The sequence below is a fragment of the Nanorana parkeri genome, unplaced genomic scaffold (assembly GCF_000935625.1).
Source record: "Nanorana parkeri isolate BGI_ZX_2015 unplaced genomic scaffold, ASM93562v1 scaffold1548, whole genome shotgun sequence".
NCBI lineage: Eukaryota > Metazoa > Chordata > Amphibia > Anura > Dicroglossidae > Nanorana > Nanorana parkeri.
Window position 1 is genome coordinate 321,353 of NW_017307816.1, and position 22,798 is coordinate 344,150.

A 22,798-nucleotide genomic window follows, 5' to 3' on the forward strand; every position below is an offset into this window, starting at 1 on the left:
TCTGGAGCAGCTGACCATGGCAACCAATCAGATTCTCTCTTCAATTTGTTCAGTTAAGATTCCAAATTGAAAGAGAGAAGCTGATGGTTTTTATCAGGAAATGTTCCATATTTTGTCGGCTCTAGCTTTGATAAATTTCCCTCAGTGTGTATTTAGGCTGCATACTTTAGAGTACAAAATGTAGTAAATAAGTGTAACGGGATACATTGTGGGAAGTGTTACATTTCATCTTAAGTCCTCCTTATGCCTGTAAACTAATCGCTCTTAGTCTTAAAGAAATCCTAATCCAAAATCCCCTTTTCTTTACTTAACTCTGTGGTCAAGTGATGCACACAGTTCTGAGTCTCCTCTCTTCCCCACTACATAGTAGATCATGCGTTGGATATGCATGTCGATGCATAGGGGATGTAGACACTTCCTATTGAGTGTCCAGCAACAGGGTTCTCTCAGGTCCTGAAGACTGCAACAGCATTATGGCATCACAGCAAGGGGAGTAATTGCTGAGACTGCAGAGCTGGATCACATGCTAAGGACATCAGTATAGTACACTGCGATTCTCTCAGGTTGATATATCTGTCTTATACTGCTGATTCCAAGATGAGTTATACTGTTGTTTAGGATATATATAGATATATATATATATAGATATATATATATCTATATATATATCCTAAAAGATTAACCACCCAAAAAAAAACCTGCTCAATTTTTTTTAACCCTAGCAGAAAATAAAATAGAAGAATGTTAAATGACAGACAAAGGCATAGGGGATAGTAAACAAGTGCACTTTCTGCTGATACAGGAAAGAAAAAAAAAGAATCCTAAGAAGTACAGTTACAGAACTGTAAATAAGGGGGGAGGGGTATCACACAGGGGTATGTAGCCCACCACACTGCAGTCCACAGTATAGCACTGTATGGCACTGTATCTCTCCCTACAAAGGTTTGTCAGCTTACTCTAACCAGCTCAAACACACACTGATAATTTGACTGCTGGGATTACACCCTTGTAGAGTAAGAGGGCTGGCTTGTTAATGTTTAAAATTATTGGCTTTCAAGGATCAATCAGAATAAGAACAAAGGTTGTGCAGGGCATTATGGGTTCAGGCTGGCCTTTTTGGTCATAAATTCGAAGTTTCCCAAACTGTAAAACTGTGGTAGCTCCAAACCTGAACCTCATCCCTAGTCTTGCAAAGCTTAGTGCAGTGCTCCCCATCTTCATGCTAGATCTCAAGTAATACAGTCTATGTCTTCAAATATCAGATACGTACAGGAGCATACACATTATTATGCCTATGGAAATCCCTTGTTGTATGGGCAGACATGTCATTTGTGTACATTGTACAGCTCCAAAATTGCTCTTTGGGATTTAGGATCCCATTTACATGAGGTGTGGGTGAGGTAAGTACTTAGACCCCTTCTCACTGTCACGTAGACCTAAATACTGCTCATATTCAGGAACCAGATCTGAACCCAGGGCCTCTGCTGTAACTGGCAGCGGTTCTACCTGTCAAGCCACCTTAGAACCTTGGATAGCTCCTTGCCTGATCTCCTGTGTAATCCTCAGTTTAACCTAGTGTCTGCTGAACTCTGAACTTCTTGCTCCTCCCTTGAACTTCCTATTTAAGCCATGCCTCTGCACTTCCTGTTTGCCAGATTATTGTGCTCCTGCCATTACCTTGCTCCTGCTCCCTCTGTGCTACAATCTACTCATACTACTACCCGTGTACCGACCTCTGGCTGCCGATTCACCGACTACTCTCATCGTCTGCTGCTTCGTACCTGATACCTTTGGCTACTGACCTCGGCTTGTTCACGCTGACTACGCTTCTGCCTGCTCCTACACTACTACCGTCTGCTTGTGTACCGAACCCGGCCTGTTATACCACAAATTTGCCTGCTGTTTCAGCTACTGGACTCCGAGCCTGATCCCAGATTGTGACAGTTCACTTCTAGGGTTGATTAGTTTCATAATGCCTTAACCATGCTCCTGCTTTGAAAAACATAAGAGGTGCCAGGCAGTAAACACCTTCTTCATCCCTGCCTGACCAGCAGTGAGGCTTGCGTAATATTTCTACCATTTCTTCTTGATACTATTTGAGCAGGAAGTGTAGGTGATGTTCGAAGTCTCCCAGTTGCATATTGTGGGTGATGAAAGGGCTCGGAGCATCACAGAGGCTACTCTTCATCTGCATCTTTCTGATCTATCTATGCACAATGAATAAGTGCTTGTACTTAGGCATTGCAAACAGTCACAATATCAGATTTTTCTGCAAAATGTCTTTGGGTCTATGATGTGGGACAACTTATAGGTCAGTGTATTGTTTATTTTTAAAACCTTATGTTGGATTTATGGTCTGTCAGGATCTAATACTTACTCATACATGTTTTGCTTAGTACAAAGACAATTATAAAAGTTACTAACTTCATACATAATGTATGCATCATATACTGTCTTTTTTTTTTTTTTTTACAGTAACTAGGTCTTTGCCGATGTGCTGGGTTAATGGCTGTCCAATAAGCAACATTAAACTAACTGGTCACATGAGCAACAACAATAATTGATCATTTGCTGATCCTGCTGCATTTATAATCTGAAGTCTCATCCATTATTAAAGGCTATATGTTTCCCTCTCTCTTTCTATCGATCAATTTCTGAAACCATGAAATATACAAATGCACATTCCCAGCATCATACAAGGAAAGTCAAGGACAGCTTTTGACAATAATTAAAAGTGACAGAAATTATTTGACTAAATGAAGGTTTATCAAGTATTTATATGGTCAGTTAACCTGATATGTATAGGATACAGTGCCACATATACATGTATGTGGTATTAGACTCTGAGCATTTTAGAATTATCATATGAAGCTTTTAGAATATCACAATAAATGTATTTTCACGGGGTAAAGGATAAATTCTCAACTTAAAGTGACACTAAACTTAGAATTTACCGTTAAAAATGCATTGAAGTACATTAACTATTGAAAAAAATGTATCTTATTTGTGTATCACTCAGCTGTAGATCCTCAAATCATCTCTGAATTGGTGCTGACACTGTCCTTCCTTCTGGAGGGTGGCTACTTTTGTTCCCCATGGTCCCTGTGTGTGTTGTAAAGTGGACACCGCTCCAAGCTTGCTCCCGTGATAGACTATAATCTCTATACACATTATTATACCAAACATGAGATTGCAGTCCATCACAGGAGTGAGCTTGGACCACTTATAGGTCAGTGCATTGTTTATTTTTAAACCTTATGTTGGATTTATTGTCGATCAGTGTCTAATACTTACTCATGCATGTTTAGCTCGGTGCAAAGACAATTATAAAAGTTACTAACTTCATACATAATGTATGCTTCATATAGCGGTGGATACTTTACAACTCACACAGGGGCCATGGGGAACAAATGTAGCCACCCTCCAGAAAGAAATACACTGTCAGCACAAATTCAGAGATGATTTGAGGATCTACAGCTGAGTAATGGACAGGTAAGCTACATTTATATTACTAGTTAAGGTACTTGAATGCATTTTTAAAATGTAACTGCTGAGTTTAGTGTCACTTTAAGGAAGAAATACACATTATACTGTGTTACTGTTTACTGATCAAGAGCTTTTGAGTTGCATAGCAGTTTGGGCAGACGCATATGGAAGGTGTGATCAACTGCAGATGATCGTAAGACAATAGCAGAAACAGTGAGTTGTCTACCAATAACAAAAGAAGCTAGTGATATTTAAGATTGATTGTAATTCTAGTTCTGAAGAACAGTGGTACAAAGAATAAATACATTTGCCTATTAATCCTTCCTATATACGCCAGTAAAACTATAGACATTAGGGAACATGCATCTGTTTTAACAGGTAATTCAAAATTGTATATGGTGATATAATCCTTCGAAGACTTTCATTCCTTCTTGAAGAGAAGCAACAAGGCAGTACACCATAACAGCAGTATAACTATATGTAACAGAGAAGTATGAGACAGGACAAGTAACAAAGATGTATGAGGTGCTCAGTGCATGTATGTGCTGGAGATGGGGGTTGTAGTTCGCCTGTGTGTGAAGGAAATGACTACTAACTCCCAAACAACAATACCCCCCCGCCCCCCATTTATCTGCTTGCTAGATTGTGCTATTGGCTATTTCAAATTGCCGTAGCCAATAGCAGGCAGGCTATTGCACATGCCTACTGCTTGTTGTTTACATTCACCGGATAGCTGAGGAATCTAGTCTTCGGACGCAGCAATATGTAAACAGAGAATTTTGATAGCAACCAAGTAAATTTAGTTGCTAACAAACATTTTTAGTGTGCCCATGCCTTTCTAACAACTGGCTAAAAATTTTTTAGGACATATTAAGTCCTCGATAATTTTTTTCTGGTTGCTTGAGAGTTCTGGTTGCTGAAATGCTGGATAATGGGCAGTTTACTGTATCTGTAATCATTAATTTTAGGCGAATAATGATGAAAACAAATATTTTTTCTTGTTCCCCAGTTTAAATCTAGTAATAGTACATCATGGCCACTAGATGCAGTTTAATATTTATTTCCTTTGCTCCTTAGCTCTATCTAGTCTGCTGAGGAACATTATTTGCCCAAAACGAATGTTCAGAGATATCCGCAGGGCAGGGTTTATAAATTGACCCCCATGTGTTCAGTGCAGTCTAAATCTCCAGATCTGTTGCACCAGTGAGATCTGAATTCTGGCACATACAGCTCTCTCTCCAGTTTCCAGGTAACCAGTGAGATTATATTCCATAACACACAGTCCATGCACCAGTATTAATTGATGCTACCACAGACATCCCAACTCTCCCGGACGTTCCGGGAGTCTCCCGCTATTAGATAGCGGCTCACGGCCGCCCAGGAGAGATACATTTTCTGAGAAGAAAAGATAAGACAGCCTTTCTCAACCAGGGTGCCGTGGCACGCTGTGGTGCCTTCTGACTTCCTCAGGGTGCCTCGAACTTTTCACACAATGTCATGCCTCTAATTTGCAGAGGGCTCCTGGTGTAAAAAAGGGGGACTTTGATGTGAAAGAGGGGGCTTTTGATGTGAAGAGGGGCTCCTAGTATGAGAGTGGGACGCCTGATGTAAAGTGAGGATTCTGATGTGAAAGGGGGCTCCTAATATGAAGGGGCACTCTAATATGGGGTAAACACCACCTTTTTTCCTGTGCTTTTGCATGGGGTTCCCCCTTAAAATCCATACATCCTATCCATTATTCTGGATACGGCTCTGGTATGGATTCTGCAGAGACCACATATTATTTTGACACTTACGGTTTTTAAATTTTAGACTGAGGTGCCTTGAGATTCTCCATACTTTAAAGGGTGCCTTGACTGAAAAAAGGTTGAGAACGCTGGGATATGACACTCCTGTAGACAGTGCCATCAGAATCATGCAATAGTGGCTTCTGTCTTATTTCTACCCTTTCACAATAATTCTACAATTATAAGGCTGGTCTAAGTAATATTATGAAATATGCCTGTCTTGGTGTGAATCAAAGTACTTCCCTGTCCCATCACAATCTGCGCCAAGACACAGATGATTTGTTCATGATGTCACCAGCACCAACACAGTCATTTCAAGCCTGATGAAGGGGACCTTGTGTTGCACCGAAACGTTGCTTTTTTGTTTTGACATGAAGCGTCAATAAACAGACATGTTCTTCACTTCAGTATGATGTGCTGGTGACATCTTTAACAAGTGTCAGTATTGGCGGCACCATCTGCGGTCACTTCGAGCACCCACACTGACAGGGATACCGGTAAGGAGTGCAACAGGATCCTGGAATACATAAGACATAGATGATGACACACATGGAAGTATGTTCATTTTGTTTTCAGTATGATTGGTCATAGAGAACATTTTCCAGCACGTCTCAAAATTTCTGCATGCAATAATAAGGTCTTCTTGGCTTATTGGCCCCAGTTAAAGCAACACTGTCAGTCATCCAAAAAAATCTAGATCGATGTTCCCTGCAATATAAGAGTTATTATACTCACCTCTCAAGTGGCCTGTGTCTTCTACTTTTGCTCAATTCAAGCATTGCAGCCTACATCAAACTTTTTAGCATTCAACACTTTCAGGTATGTTGGATACCTGTGTCCCTCATTATGCGCTGTGGGTACATATATAGTAAATATCATGTAATGAAGTAGAACCCCAGCTTATTTGTATAGAAAAATTTTCACTTTATTTACAAAGAAGCTGTGGATGTATGGCCATGAAATGATTACCTGAAATTAATGTTTTTATTGGTGTGATGATAGTGAGCCCCACATGTAAATCATTATTGGCTAATATGAAAGCATTCCACCTCCCAGGGGCACATGTCTTTGGCATACTGGCTAAATTGTTTTGAAAAACAGATATAACTTTGAGTGGCAACACAAAGGTGGGCCGGCAAAGCCCCCATTCCAAAGGACAGTATATTTATAAACTGTACATATTCTCCCTGTTTTTTCTTGGGTTTACTTCGGAGGGGTCCAGTTTCATCCCACAATCCAAAAGGCTTATTGGCTTCTGACCAAACTGCCAATAGATCAAATAGTTGTATCTATATCGGCCTTTTGGCTAAGATCAAGTGTAGTATATGTTCTTATCAGCTTTCGGAGAAGAACAGCACCATCTATTCGGTGAGGATGGCTGCTTAGTTTTCTCTGGAGTAATAGGTGGGTACTCCAGGGGTTTCCTTTTCTTCCTGTGTTGATTCTGGCCTGCAGCACCAGGCTTGTCACCAGTTGTAGGCAGGGACTGGGACTTCCTTCTGGTGGGAATGGGGCTGCTCTTCTCTGGCTGAAGGGGTGGACGCACAGAGACTTGTGGTGCTGTGCTCCATGGGGATGGCACCCCAGGGGTGCTGGAAAATCATTATGGGTTTGGGACCCCACTGTGATTGACCGTCACTAGGTCATGGCACTCAAAGCTTTTATCTGCAGTATGCTTCTTTGGCAGGACTTTTGGTTAGACCAGAGCTATTTTTATCTTGGCCGAAAGGTCTATCAGGGTTGTGCACTGGCACTTTTTATTTATTTATGCACTATTTTTATGCACGACTGCACGTTTTGACCCCACAGAAGGATGGAGGGTGTGGGTACCTTCAAGGCCCAATCTGATGTTTAGGGGGAGGTTCTGTGGCCTCTATGGGTTTCTCTACCTCACTCCACCTTGGGCTCTATCTGGGAGAGCCCCTACCTAGTACTTTATTTAGTGTGTTGTGATTTCACAATTCGTTTTTTTGTTCACAGGGGTGAAGTTTTCTTTGTTGCACGCATCGCGGACCTTAAAAAAAAAAGTTGTGTCTATATGACTGAGGAAGGGTTATTAAATTGTAAATTCCTCTGGGGTCAAGAACTGGGGTCTGTGGTTGTATGCATAAAGTAAAGAGCTGTGTAATACTTTGGAGGGATAAAAATACACAAAATAAAGAAAGGAATAACTATTTTCAAGTGCAGCTGGTGGAGCTGTGTAAGTGGCTGATTTTAGTTTAGATATTGTAAGCATTAAGAAAAGTGACATTCACTCAACTGCATTAGGAAAACAATTATAAGGAACAACCTAAAGCCATGTCTTTAAAAAAAAAAAATGACTGGCAGGAAAAAAAACAATATATTTAAAGTTTAAGCTCATAAAGAGTAATGCTTTTGGGGGATACATATGAATTTGATCAAGATCTGGCATCTTATATATTTTGTTTTATAATGTCTTTATAATGGTTACAACAGAGAAGGCTCAAAACTCCTGTAGGTTAGAGTTAGAGTTGCAAGGAGATACAGTATAAAAAGCCAATGAATAAATACACTGTATATTCATGTTTCAACTAAGTTTTCAGGTCAGGTAGTGATGTTGGACAAGAAGACCTTAGTTTAGAATCAGTGTTCTTATTTATACCAATAGGTATTCGTATGAATGGGCTTCAAAGGGGGTTGAGGTCAGATCAAACTCATCAAACCAAGTCTTTATAGACCTGTTTTTTGGCACAGAGTCATGCTGGAACAGAAAAAGGCCTTTCCCAAACTGTTGCCACCAGATTGAAAGTGCACAAATGTCTAAAATATCTTTGTGAGCTGTATCACTAACAGTATACTTTACTGGAAACACCTGAACTCAAAAAACTGGAGGGATGTTAGCATATAGGTAGATAGTCCACAGACGTTTCCCCATATAATGTACAGTAGTTTGAATTAGATTGTTGATACAGGAAGCTGAGAGAGGAGGTTACAAAGCACAGGCATCAGGAAGTACATTCACAGAAAACCTGTGAGGTGTTTTTTCTTAATTCGTGTTGTGGTTTACAAAGAACTCAGTGAACTTTCCAATTTCATCACAGGTGTAAGTTGGCTAATTGTTAAAATGTATTTCTAGGCATAATCTTCTTTTAATGTTGGATAGAGTTGGGAAGTGATAGACCCTCTGTCAAGTTTGTATTGCTATCCTTGCTGGGGAGATTTAACCTCTATATTTGTACTGGTGACCGTTGTTACTGAGAAAGAAGTGAGGGGAAATTCAGAGTTATCCCTTGAGGTAATGGTAGATCTTAGAAGGGTGGGGGCAACAGGTTAAGGAAACTTTGTGGAAAAGTTTCCTTACCATTTCAAGGCTGCCATACAACACTCTGATCCTTATATATTGTTTTCTAAATTACTTTATAAACTTAGAGCCTACATTTCAATATTATAATTGAAGGTCAATTTTGGAAATTAAAATAAAGCTTTAATATACCCCATTTAATAACATTTATAAAAAATCAGTAAGTTGAATATGGAGCTCTGTTTTGATCTTAATACATTAGTATACAAAAAGACAACTATACTAATGGTCAGGTCATTTTACATAGCTTTATATAAAGACATATATCTTACAATAAACATTATTAATAGATTATGAAAGTGTAAAATATTTTGAATAATAACTCAGCAAATTTTTCTAAAGAGCTATAAAAAAGTATCAAAAATGTACCTCTAATACCCGTTTTCCAGCACACAGTGTTTTAGTGACTTATTAGTCCATAAGCATTGACATTTTAGTTCACCTGACTTTTCTTCTGGTCAGTTTGTTAGTAAAAGTTCTAGTATTAGAAGCTATATTTGCTACTGCATGTCTACTTCTTAGATAATGCATCGTGTTCTGTACTATAAGCTCAGAGGTTTTGCTCCGAGATCTAGTAATATGTTTGTCTTGATACGCATTTTGAAAGCTGTTTTTTGTCATCATTTGCTTTCTTTTTTTGGGATTGAGTGAAACAAATTCTGACTTTACCAGTCTTTTCTTATGATCCTGAACTGTGATTGCATCCCTTTGGTTTGTCACTTTCTCTTTATTTGGATGACGAGCCCGAGCAAATGATTTGTTTGATTTTGGAAGAACTGAAGAAGATTTTTTTCTTGGCTGTTTTCTACATTTGGATTTTCCTTGTGTTTGTTTTCCTAAATTTTTCACCATTCTCTGAGGATTATGTTTGGATCGTGCAGCATCTAAGGATTCTATCCGTGACTTGCTATGCCTAGCTGAAGAGTTATGATGCTCTCTTGTGATCAACTTCTGCTGTTTTATTGGTTTACTTTTAGATTTTGAGAGCAGGATACTGTTTTGAGTGTCTTCCTTTGCCTTGGTGTTAGCTGCCTTGCATGGAGAAATGGTAATGTGCGTATATGGTTTTTCAGAGTGCCCTGATTTAACATAGCCACTGCCAATGCATTCTGAGTTCACAGAAGATCCACTTCCCTTTATGCTGGAGCTTAAATCTTTTCCCTTCACAGATCCAAAGTGTAAAGAAGCAACAGAACAACTGCTCAGAGACTTCTTAGAGGTGCTTGATTCCTTTGATTCTGGATTAACTTTATCAACATTTCCTTCACTACTAAGACTTCTGAACAACTTTCGAACACAGAGCGCCTTGCTACTCATTCCTCGTACTGAGTTTCTGGGAGGGGTTTTAAGGATACGATTAGTCAAAGGGTCATAATACTTCAGAGGTGACTGCTTATATTTAAAATATACAGAGTCCCTACTATCGGTGGAGCACCGATTACGACTTCTCCTACAAGTACTTGGTTTTATATCTGGGTGGGAAAGAACATATACCATTGTCTTGGGTTGTAACGGAGTTAAAATTTTGTTGTATGATTCTGGAAGCTTTAAAGCACACATTCTAGTTTTCATGTCCGGAGTCCTTTCCTCCTCCAGGTAATCAAAAACTCCTTGGGATTCACTTTTCAGGACTTTCTTTTTTACCACTGGATAGTTAACCAAACTTGTCTGAGTACCATGGCTGACTTTTACTACTTGGCATCTTGAAGCTTGCCTCCATACTCGTTTGCAAGGCTTAGCAGGCTTAGATTTTAAAAGTCTTTCTGATTTCATACTATTTGTATCAGGGTACTGGTCTTCACAAAAATCTTCAAATAATGGCAGCAAATTCATTTTTTGGGACTCATCTAAGTCCTCTGTCTTTACCTCAACTTTTTTCTCTATTTGTCTGCTATTATGTTTTCTCTTAGAGCCCACATTCACTGAACAGTCATCTTCAAAGTAGCAATGGAACTTTCCCTTTCTAAACTCTTTGACCAAGGCTTCAATTTTTAAATCATCTTCATACATTACTTGGGACCATGTTTTACCAACAAATGATGGAGGGATATGAGGCAGAGCTGGAAGAACGTCCTCTTCATGTTCATGTTTTATAGCCTGTATTTCTTTTGGTGGGCTTTCACGTAGGATACATTTAAGTTTTGAGTTGTACTCTTCATCTATGTTTACATCAGACTGTTTGTGCAAGTCTAAATTTGTCATTGTGATTTTCAAGTGATCTTCTTTTAACTCTGTAGGTGCATTCAAATCAAAACTTAGAGTAGAGCCTTCAGTAATAGATGGAACATTTAAGGACAATACACTTTCTTCGTCTTTTTCTGCTGTCTTGTCTGATGAAGATTCATGGCAGTATTTTTTGATTACTGCCTCAATGATCTCATCTACTAAATTTCCATCATCTTTGCTCAAGTATAGCCCTTTGTTCTTGAAGTGGGAAAATCCTTTACATTTTCCATCATTTTTTAGTTTGTTTGAGTCATCATATAGCTCATGATCCCTGAGAATGCATTCCTTGTTTTCCTGAGATTTGAAAATCCTTTCATTCTTAAACAAAGTGCCTGAGGTCAGATGATGGTAGCTGCCTTGGAAATTGAACTGCCTGTTTTGCAAGTCATTTGTAGGGTTTTTCAATTTAGCGGTACCTGGGCACTTTTTGCATTTCCCATAATTTGTCTCTCTGTTATTACTGGACCCTGAACAATGCACAGAATGCTGAGTTTCCAAAAAACTGTTATTTGCAGTCATCTGGCTAGTAGGATATAAAGGTAAAGTGCTATAGTGAAAGGTTTGAGGTATGGTGTTTACCGTTTTACATAAGGCTTTTTGGCAAGTAGTCAGAGGACTGCTGAAAATGCTTTGTTGGTGATACCCAGTTTTGGAACACTGGGCCTCTTCAGGGTTTGTGTTCCGTGATTGCGTGAATGTTGTTTCCTTGCAGTTGATCCTTGATCTATATGATTCAGAGACACAGTGCTTGTCCCAGTCAGTTATTTTTCCACAGCTGGAGACAGCAGCCTGAGTTTCCTGTGAGAGAGTACATGTTCTTTCTTCATGGGAGGAAGTAAGCACATTAACTTCTGGTATATCATCATATGTTGGTCTGAAAAAGTTAAATGTGAATAAGTTGCTTAATAATGAGTATCTAAACCCAGGAGCAAAAAATACATATATTGCAGCTTACCATTTCTTAGATGTGCTTTATTTTTATTTTTTCTTCTTTTCAACTAGTGATCCTGCCATTAAAGCACGTACTGCCCTAGGGTAAAACTATCCCTGTACTGTATCTGTGGAGGAGTAGTGTTATCACCCTAAGCTGCCCGCTCCTGATGTTGACTACAGAACAACCCCCTCCTGTTTTCTATAACATAGGTGGAATGTGTTCTGTAATCTACAGAGACCTGGACAGGGTTAATAACACAGGGGGGCATGTCGGACCACTGCAAAGAGGCTGCTGCGTTCACATAAAGTAAAGTAATTAAAGCAGTCCTTCCCTGCAGTATGGCAACGGCTATTTTGCTTTGGCCGTCACTGCTTCACTGTCTGACTGTGATCACTTACTGCTTTATTACACCTGGAATTTAGTCACAACATGTTACTGAAGAGTTCAGTTGGGCTTTGAAGTTATCCCGATCTCAAGTTACTGAAACAGTTAAAGAATCACTCTGGGTAATATGCTATTTACTCTTGTAGTGGGGTTTATGGAACGTGATCACTCAGGTACCATAGACCACTGCAGCGGAGGGGGAGCAAGGCAGAAAGAACCAGTCTAAGAGCAAGTTGGCTTGGCTTCGAGGCTCGGGTGAGAAAACGTATTATGCTTTGTTATTGTTGTTACTTGTTATTTTTCAACCTAGACAAAAATGAGCACTTAACCCTTGCAGTGCGGGGTATCCCCACTGCATGGGTTAATTACATTTTTTACCTGGAGTTTTTATTTAATTATTATGCCATCGCTGCAGATTATTTAGTGGTGACAGAAAGTAAGGGTGACCATCTGTTTAGTTCCACCAAGTTACACTCGAGGGACCATTAAAGGGGACATAGAGTATATTTGTGGATTTTTTTAAGCCCATTCAAATATTTATAATTATGTTCTGCCACATTTGCAATTCACACATTCATGCCAAACTACACAGACAGAGGGTGACACTATTTAGAGCTTGCAGCTCTGTAACCTTCTGTTTCACCTACCCATGAAGTATGAGCATGGAAGTAAAGTCTTTCCTGTGCTTTCCTTTTCTCTACACCTCTAGCTACTAGTTGCAAATATGTTGGATTGACAGCTCTGTGCAAAGCAATGGAATCTAATTGGCACTTCTACTATTTAACTGACGTTAGTGTGCAAGTGATTATAGTAAGTTAGTATACACGTAGGTCATTTAAACCATAATAAGTTAAAAATGCATTTACTGAATTCAAGTAGTTTATCAAATATAAAAACGTAATTAAAACATCCTTGAGACACATAGCAAAGTAATTCTTTATCACTTTACTAATTCTGCAAGACCCCATCATCACTCTACTTTTTAATCGTGTCCTTGCCTCTACCTCTTTTTTTTTTTTCTTCTTCTTTTTTTTCTCTTTTACTCTTAAACCTCCCTCCACTCCACAAACTGCTGCTTTTTTATGGGGTCTATTCACGAAGCTGCCGAAGGATCTAGCCGTAGCTTTGGCTGATGCTTCGGCCCCAGGACCACTATATTCACTATAGCCCGTACAGCTCCCGAAGTTGGCTGAGTGGCTCAGTCGAGGTGAAGGCATATGCTTCGGCTCGACTGAGCCGAGGTGAAAGCCATTGGCCGCCCGACAGCCTGCTACTGACAGCTGGAAGGAGCCAGCCGTCATCTCACGGTGGGTTCTGGAAACTTGCATGCAGAGACAGATCAGCGTCCCCTGGTTACCAGGTGATCTGTCATTATGATAAGAGCTTAGGGGAGCTGGCTTTGATATCACCGCCGGCTTGTAATGACAGCTGGTCCCGGCTGACCAGCTTGTAATGACAGCTGGTCCCGGCCAAAAGAAAACAGTTGTGCGGAGCAAGCTGTCACTGCTAGCTCCGCCCAATCGTTTTCTACTTTTTTTTACAGTTTTTCTATTCCGCGCGGTACTACAGAGGTACCAAGCAGAATAGCCGAGCCGAATGCCTCTCGGCGGCATTCGGCTATTCACTCACTGCTGTTTGGCCCCTATGAGAATAGGCCAAACAGCAGAGAGATGTTGGATTAGCTGAGTCGAACTCCTTCTGCACTTCGGGTTGGCCGAACATGCTGAGCATGTTCGGTGGACCCGAACTGCTAGCCAATGTACGGCTGATTTCAGTCGGTGTACGGCTCACTTCACTTCGCGTTCGGCTCACTTCACTTCGGGTCGGTTATTCACGCAGCTGCCCTCGGCAGCTTTGTGAATAACCCCCTATATGTTCCCATCTCCCACAGTGAATGCTTTCCTATCTAAACAACAGAGCCAAATGTATGCTTACATAAAACTTTGGTTCAAAGGCCAATTTTTCAATCAACCACATAATAACAAAGTTATTATACTAACTCAGATGACTGTACTTTTATCTCTCTGTGTATATACTTTGTTTACATTATGCTATGAATAATGAACTAAGTACCCTTTATAAAGTCACCTAACATTGCTTTTATTGCATTTTGTTTTGTATTTATTTAACCCTATTCAAAACTCATATGAGTTCTAATTGTCAGAATTACATAAAAAATCAATGTTTTGGTTTTTAAGAGCTTGAGTGCAGTGTTTTTTTTTGACCTGGATATCCATTTCTGCACCATAGCTACCTACTTTTAAAAGTCACTTTATTGTTTTGTATCATTTTGTTAATTTGCAAACATAGCCACAACTTTTTTTCTTCTATAGAGGGTTGGGAGCCATTGTTTCTGCCATATTATAAACATCTTATATAAAAGAGCAAGGTCTTTATTTAAAATAGTTCCTGAAAAACCTGTTAATCTATGAACAATTAAAACATTTTACTTTCAGCTTCAAAACTACTACACAAAGGGGGTTAATGGGAAATGTATTAGAGAGGGTGGACATTTTTGGACTGTGGTCAATACGACAGGGAGTGTAGGGAAATCTACCCAAAGGTGCAAACAGATGAATACATAAGCCACATATGGGTGGGACACCAGCCAGAGCGTCCCACTCAGCTCCTGGCAACCAGTGACATTAGTAAGCTGGGCAGGACGTTTGCCAGGGCATCCTAGGTTGCTAAGAGCTCTTAGCAACCTGGGATGCTCTGACCGGAAAGGGGGCGGCAGGCACCCCCCCATGTGACTCAATGAAATGCCGTCTGAGGCAACCTCCTCAGGCTGCCTCATTATAGGCACAGCCCTGATGGCACCATTAATCATGACAATCGGTATATGTCATCAGCACACCATCCAATTATCAGAAAGGATGACTATTTTCACTATAATGATTGGCATTAAAAGTCAACCTTTAAACACGCAGGGTCCCTTTTTAGGGCAGCATGGCTCCTTCCCATTCTAGCCAAACAAAACCAATTGGCTGGACTTCCACTTTAGCTCTATAAAAAGAACCTGTTGTCAATGGACTTGATTTTCACACTTATCATACTTAGATAGCAGAGAGCGTATGTGACAGAATATAGAATGTTAGGCATTTACAACTCTTACCTAGTATCATGGTAGTTTTGAGGATGGTAGAGATGAACATCCTGCAAGAATCGCTCCATCAGTGTGTTTTTACTGAGTTGGTTCTTATGTAGCTTGGATACACGTCTGTGCTGGTCACTTGCAAGATGCTAGAGATAAAATTATATATTAAAAACTTAGTAAATTAAAGTAAATTAAGACAAGGCAAGTCAAAATTAAAAACAAAATGTATCTTCTGTATCCATTAAAGTGTATCTAGATTTTTTTGGGGACAAAAAATAAAACACCTGGTAGTTTTTTTCTGCATACCAGAAGTAAGAGGAAATCTCTGCAGAATAAGATAAATCCCATCTTAGACTGCTGTCACTCAAACAAGTGTTGCCATTAGAAGGTTTCTCCTCTATTCCTGTTTAAGCGACAATTGGATTTTCCCTCACTTTCATTCTGGTGACAATGGTTTCCAGGACACATAAAGAGGGAGAATCTTCCCTATACAAACAGCAATAAAAACCTGATAAAGGTTCTAACCTTTCTGCTAGAAGGTTCTAACTTCCCTGCTCCATCCAAAACTAAAAAAAATCCTTAGATCAGTATACATCCTGCTATTTATGAAGGACCAATAACCAGTTGTAATAACCAATTGCAGTAACCAATAATATAAAAAGGCAGCAACAGTTGTGAATAAAATGTGTTAAAAAGCGAGATACCTCTCTCAGCTAATGACATTTTTTTATTAAACCTTTCTGTATTCATTGCATACTTTATTTTATTCTGTGGTGTCATCACTGGGTCTCTGCTTCTCTATGCAATGCAAGCAGATCATGGCTGATAGGAAGGCCGACGGACTGCTGTACATAGCTTCCTGACAACATTACGACACCCTGCCTTAGTACTCCTTTCAACTGCCCTCAGCCCTTATGCAAGCAGTATGCTGGCACTTAGGAGGAGTTATGTAAAGATTAAAATGCCTTGATGGTGGGATGTCAGTCGGAGGAGTGGGTGTTTCTAGGCAGACAGCATTTACATGCAGACTGCACTCTGAATCTGAATGTGGTGCTGAGCCTCTATGACTGAATGAACTGAATTCCAATAAATTAAAAGGGCAGGCCAGGGACAGTTAGGCTGGGGAGGAAAAAGCTAGATGATGCTGGATGGCCACCAGCCTGGAAAGGACTTGCTGCAGCTTCTAACGGTCATTGGGAGAAGCTTGCAGTGTGCCGTAAAATCAGAGTAAGCCATTTCAGTTCAGGAGAGGAGCCTATACATATCTGCAAGACTAAAGTTAAGGCTGAAAAGGTGCATCTGTGTATACCCTGAATACTGAATCCTTAAATAGGCCCTTTCATAGCAAACAGAAGGTATTGCCAGCCAAAACATCTGTAAATAAAACCTGTTCTAAATAAAAAGAAGCCAAACCCTGGCCTTGGCTTCCGACGTTTCTGGGAGGCACAGGTGACATCACCATGCCTCCCAGCAGATGGTCTTTACTCATGGCTGGCTCAGCCAGCCAGTGAAATAAAGACCTTCCTGGGCCCCATGATAACATTGCTGTCAATATGTCAATCTATTTGCAAGTGGCAACTGCTGTCAGTGTCTGTAAAATGCTTTGGATCCTAAAACATAATTGAAATATTTGAGCATTTTCTATAACATACACAAAACGATCCTCGGAGAGGTACACAAAGTTTAGTATGACATCACACAGTAGAATGTATCTCGATTGCCAAAAAACAGAGCCCTGTCAAAGAACATCTACTAGAATCCAGGTTACAGCTATCTTTACCTTCTTTCAATACGTTAGGTTTTCTTACCTTTTCTAGGTTAATATAATGTACTTGGCAGCAGCTGCAGTATCCTTGTCTATAATACCCTGCGTGTAAACTGCTTCCCAACTGCTCTTGGACTTGTCCATTACCCCTTGAAAAATAAGGAAACATGAATAAATTGATAGTGTTATAATGGCAGTCTCTGGAAATCACAGCTATGTTTCAGTATCATCCACCTGGTTATAAGTTCACAATATTGCAAATGCTTTTGATTTATGTTCCATCTACTGTATCTTGTCTACAAGCGTGCAGGTTACATTTCTCTGTCTACAAACATCTTTATACAAAAATGTTTAGAATTGAAATAATTTTGGTATACTCTTTTAAGATATCAGAATTTTCTGCATACTGTACAGGAGATTAGTCCTCATAGAGCAGACCTGGGCTTATTACAGCCCATGGATCGTATTCGGCACTTTGTCTGTCCCTGTCTGGTCTGCAAGCCGTGTCTGAACTGCGGTCCTCTTCAGTCCACTAGTATCCTAGCAACCAATGACGTCAGGGGTCCTCTTTCCTAGCAACCAGTGACATCAAATGTGTTCTGGCCCCCAGCATTACAAGAGGATGGAAGAGTATATTCTTCCATCCTCTCCTGCAGCTCCACCCCCTGGCTCCCACTTCTAGCCTATCAAGAAAAAAGAAAATAAAGTATGATCCACAAACTATATGGGGACCATAATGTTTCATTCAGGGCTCGTTCACACTTATGTTGTGTATTAATCACATGGTTCCATGCAATTAACGCACATTAACGGGCCTTCCATGAGTTACAGTGCGGCAGGTTTATTGCATGTATTATTTTTCTCAACAGCAACACAATGCAGAGTATTGCAGTACTGCGTGTTGTGCTGGGGTCGATCGCATTGCAGCCAGGAGGTGTGTTTGGGGTACATGGGCCCTCATACCTACAATGTCTATTGGTTTGGCCCTCCACAACAAGTCTATGAGGCCAAAAATGATTGTGTATGATTGTCTACACTTTGTCAGGAGAAATGTGAATTGGCCCCATAGACTATAATGGAAGTCTTATTGTGGAGCATTGTTGTGTGTCTGGAAAGGAGAGACAAATCACTCATGTTTGAATGGGGGCTTGGAGCTGATTGGCAGCAAAATGACTTTGTCATTAAAACCACAAAAAAAAGATTTGTTTTCTGTGTTTCCCTCTACTGTACAAAAGGCACAATGTACGGCATGTGTAGCAAAAGTTACCTATAAAGAGCAGTGAAATGCATCTATAAAATCAAGGCCTTCACTGTAACCACAGAAAAGGTAAAAGCCACAGGTCAAATATAATGTGCAGCTTTCAATGCATTAGTGTTAAGAAGACATTACACGGGCGATTAGGCAGTTTTTCAAATGAATTTTACAGACACTTGTATTCATAAATGTTGTACCTGAGCAAGTTCACATTGTGTCAACATCAAGCACAATGACTGTCTGTGCCTACTATAGGTAAGAATAACAGTGTGATTGGAAGTAAAAAGCTATCTGTGACTATACAAGCACAGTCCATTCCTTATATCTTTTCAGAAACATTCCAACTACACTTAGAGGTTCATTTATAATGGAGAACGGATATAAATATTAACTCGTATTTATATCGTCATTATATATTACGCCATACATTATGTGGCCCATTTATAAAATAAAAGCCATGACGTGGTACCTGTGGTTTTCTACAGAGTTCCCTCTCTTAACACAGCAAAATAACTCTGTTATTAGAGAAGAGCAAGTCACGTGACTTTGAGAGGTCATGCGACTGGAATCTCCTCCCAGCTTTTATTTTTATCACACACCTCATTAATTGTAATAGTGCTACTCCAGTATCAGAATCTGAAAGTCAAGCAGAGCGCTAAGCTAATTATGAAGCACATTGCTGTGCTCTAAAAATGTTATTTTCTTTAAGCAGTTCATAAACTGGTCCGTTATGATATAATTATCTGCTCTCCGTTATATTCTGCACACTGTGGCCCTTGTTGTGTTTTACGACCAAATGATCAAATGCAGACCATGGTGCGTAGACTGCGATACGTCACCGAGTTGTCACTGCTTAACGTAGCAGAGAGCTCTGTGAATGGGGAGTTGGTTGTGTGACTTTGTGTTGGTTGTGTGACTTTGACAGGTCACATGACTAGGATTCCTCCCGGCTTCCATTCAGTTTTAATGCACTTTGTTCCCTTCAGACTCCTGAAACCAGTGGCATTAAATGTATATTTGTAAAGCATGCTGTGTTTTATAAATGTGTGAAGCTTTATTTTTTTAAAGCAGCAATACAGCCATGCCACTGCCTTTTAAATCAGCCCCTTAGTTACCATAACAAGCTTCAATAAACTTATAACTTATGTTACACTTTGAAAATAGCCCCAGATGTGAGAAAATGGATGGATGGATCAGGCAACAATATCATGTCTTTGGAACCTCAGAAAACTATCTCTAGTTAAATCTGGTTAGGCCCTTGAGCTACATAGGTTTTGGTAAATCTAAAGATTTTTCCAATGATAATGTAACATGTGTGACTATGTTTAATGTTCTCAAGCCTGTTGTAAGCATCGGCTGCTGGCCATCAAAATTACAAAAAAACAGTGCCTGCATCTACTTGAACATAGGCACTGTTCGGTCGACAATTTCACCCCCGTGTCCATACATTTTTCATCAAGAACCAGCCAAAATCCACTCAGTCTGTAGCCAGATTCCCTCTTCTATCAGAGATTTAAGCATTTGCCTGCAATTCCACTTTAAGATTTAAACCCTCCTGCATTTGCTGTGGAAGTTAATGAGCTACGTGTTGGGACGCAGGGGCATTTTGTCCTTCGAAAGCTTGCAGTGCTGTGCAGACTAGTTAACTCTTAAACATAAAATTGTATATTTGTTCTTATTATTTAATCTACAGTGGAATCCATATTCTCAGCTCTATCTCTGCAAAAAATGTAATTATTGTATGCAAAACATGACAGTTTTGACTAATAACATCTCTCAAATTTCCTACATAATATATGGCTATTTTTCTAACACAATTTGCTAAAAAATATATAATTACCATCCATTGGAAAAGTGTTTGATGTCCACTGCATTGTAGATCCAAATATATTAGGGTGGAAGATAATGATAACTTGCTACAGACCAGGAAAAATCCATGAGGTGGCAATATAGAATCCCGTATTCTTAATCACTTTCTTCCAAGAGTTACCACATATGTCGATTTACAATTATAACAAGAAATATCGTCTCTGAAAATATCATCTTCCAGTTTGAGAAGTAAAATAATGTGTTGCTCTCATATACACTTTGAACTATAAACTCCTCTAGGCATTAAAATATACTGGTGAATCCAACTCTTTATATATGTCATCATCAGCAACTTTAGCACTGTTTCATGTCAAGCAGAATCCTTTACAAATACTTTCTCAAGCATGTTTTTTTTGTAAACCGTAAAATCTTCAAAGGATTTTTGTCTTATGAAGTTCACATGGCACCTATTTACTACTTAATTGTGATGGCACATTGCAGGATAATGTTAAAAGGGTAATTGTGTTACACAGATTTGTATCAATCTGAATATAATATATTAAATGTACAGGATCTAATAAAACAGTTGAGAAGAAAATGTCACAGATCATACTTAAGTATTAGCAATATCTGATATGCAGTACTATCAAGTCATCTATCCAAATCATAAACAGACTTCATAAGTCATTAAAAGTGAACATTACACTGGAACTGAATTTATATAGACATGCTGTATCAGTGGCAGACAGAGTCACCAAGGGGTGTCTGTGTAAGACAAATAGTGGCCAAGTAAAAAGAGTTATCACTATGTATCATTTGGCAGCTGGATAGACATGAGCAGTGTCCAAGCCTATGTGACAATGGCAGGGGGTCGTAGTAGTGGGGTAGTCAATTAAAGCAGAACTCTGGGAAAATTAAATCTTAACCCTTGCAGTGCCCACACATTGCAAGGGTTAAGTTCTCATTTTGTCTAGGAAGCTGTAATAAAAAAGTTATACTCACCCAAACTGAGATCCCAGCTTGCTCTTACACCGCTCCATCCTGCCTGTCTTCTCCTCCGCTCCAGCGATAGTATGTCCCTTGGCGTCTTCATGTCCAACACATTGTTATGGACGTGATGACTCATAGGGCCTTAGACTGCCGGAACACAGGGGGAGCTAGGCTGAATGGAGCAGTCCAAGAGCAAGCTGGCTCGGAGGATCAGGTGAGTATAACTTTATTATTTTTGAACCTAGACAAAAATGAGCAACTATCCCTTGAAGTGCGTGGGTAGGCCCACTGCAGGGGTTAAGATTTTATTAGCCCGGAGTCCTTCTTTTAAAAAAGATTTATAAAAAATAGGCCCTTCAGATCACTAGGTTGTCAACAAAAGAGCAGGGTGTACTGGTCAATGACAGCTATTCTTTGGTAAAAAAAAAAACCTGAAACCTTGGGCAGGTAGGCTGTGTTCTCTTTATGGATTTCAGTTTAATGTCTTAGTTCACTGGACAGCTAAATGGAGTTCTGGTTCTAAATTCAATTTACCAGGTGGGAGACTGCTAGTCACATGTTTTAGAAGGGGTTTTGGGATTGCAACCTTCCCACCTTTTTTACTGCTTCAACCCATCTTCCTTTTATCACTGTAGCAGGATGACTGCACTTTAAATTCAATTCTAAACATGGCAGTTTATGTTCTATTGCTTCCTCTGTTATAAAAGTACTGAAAAAGAAGCTCCTTATGACTACCCATATACCCATACACTACGATGTACTGCACTGCTTTGATCAGATTGGAGATCTTAAAGTGCATGTAAACCCTAATTTCAGTATGTCTGGCATTATGCAGCTTTGTATATAATTGTCTTTAACAAATTTTTTTTTTTTTTTTTTGCAAAGCTTCTTATCTGGAGATCATGTCAGGATCAGCTCTCTCTGTTGCAGGCTAACAACGTTAAGCTGCTTTCTTGCAAATTAGCAGTAGTTTAGTCTGCCTGCCAAACAGTAGATTCACGAAAAAAACAAAAAACATTTGTTTGAGAAATGTGTATATAGTGAGGCATAACGTCAAACACCTGAAAAATATATTTTGTTTTTATCTACACTTCAAATAGTGCATGTCCATATTGGCATTTAGAAGAGATGCAGACCGAGATAATTGAAGCATTATTTCCATGCACTCTTTCAGATTCTGATGGAAGCAGAACATTTGTTTCTGTTCTCCAGGCCAGTGTGGCAATCCTTCTTCTACATACCATGTAATGTTGACCATATACACATATATTTTGTTATGAAATTCACCACTCGATCGGATTGTTTTAATCAATTGAATGCCTGAAACAATGGTTGCTTGCAAAATAAATGGCAAATTTGCCTTAATTAATCCAATCACTTTCAATCACTTGATCCATATAACAATCGATTGACTTGAAATTGAGTTTTCCAACCGATCCAATTGCTTTAATCTCCAACTTGATCCAATTAGATTAAAGCTGAAAACAATTATTAATGTTAGTTTCAATCAGAATTTTAAAACAATGACTCCACTGAATGATTTGTGTATGGCTAGTATTAGTGCAAATTGCTAAATAGAACATAACTGGTGTAATGTTTTACTGTGACAGTACAATTGGCACATTTCTTCCTTTGTGTGGTCAAATATTATGGGACATATCTAGATAGGGTATAATAAGACCAAATGTAACTGCTACAGATAAAAATTACCTGTTATTGCCATCCAACTTAACAGAATTAACC

The 22,798-nt window shown here is 39.4% G+C and overlaps 1 protein-coding gene across 1 annotated transcript; it reads right to left on the reverse strand.

Moving 5' to 3' along the window:
* Nucleotides 1-8,913: 8,913 nt before the first annotated feature.
* On the reverse strand, nt 8,914-22,791 carry ZDBF2 (zinc finger DBF-type containing 2; the record flags this gene model as incomplete). The annotated part of the gene is made up of 4 exons (XM_018570525.1): nt 8,914-11,695; nt 15,255-15,382; nt 17,045-17,150; nt 22,766-22,791. Coding segments are annotated over 4 exons (2,922 nt in total), but the record flags the coding sequence as incomplete, so codon positions are not given.
* Nucleotides 22,792-22,798: the final 7 nt, after the last annotated feature.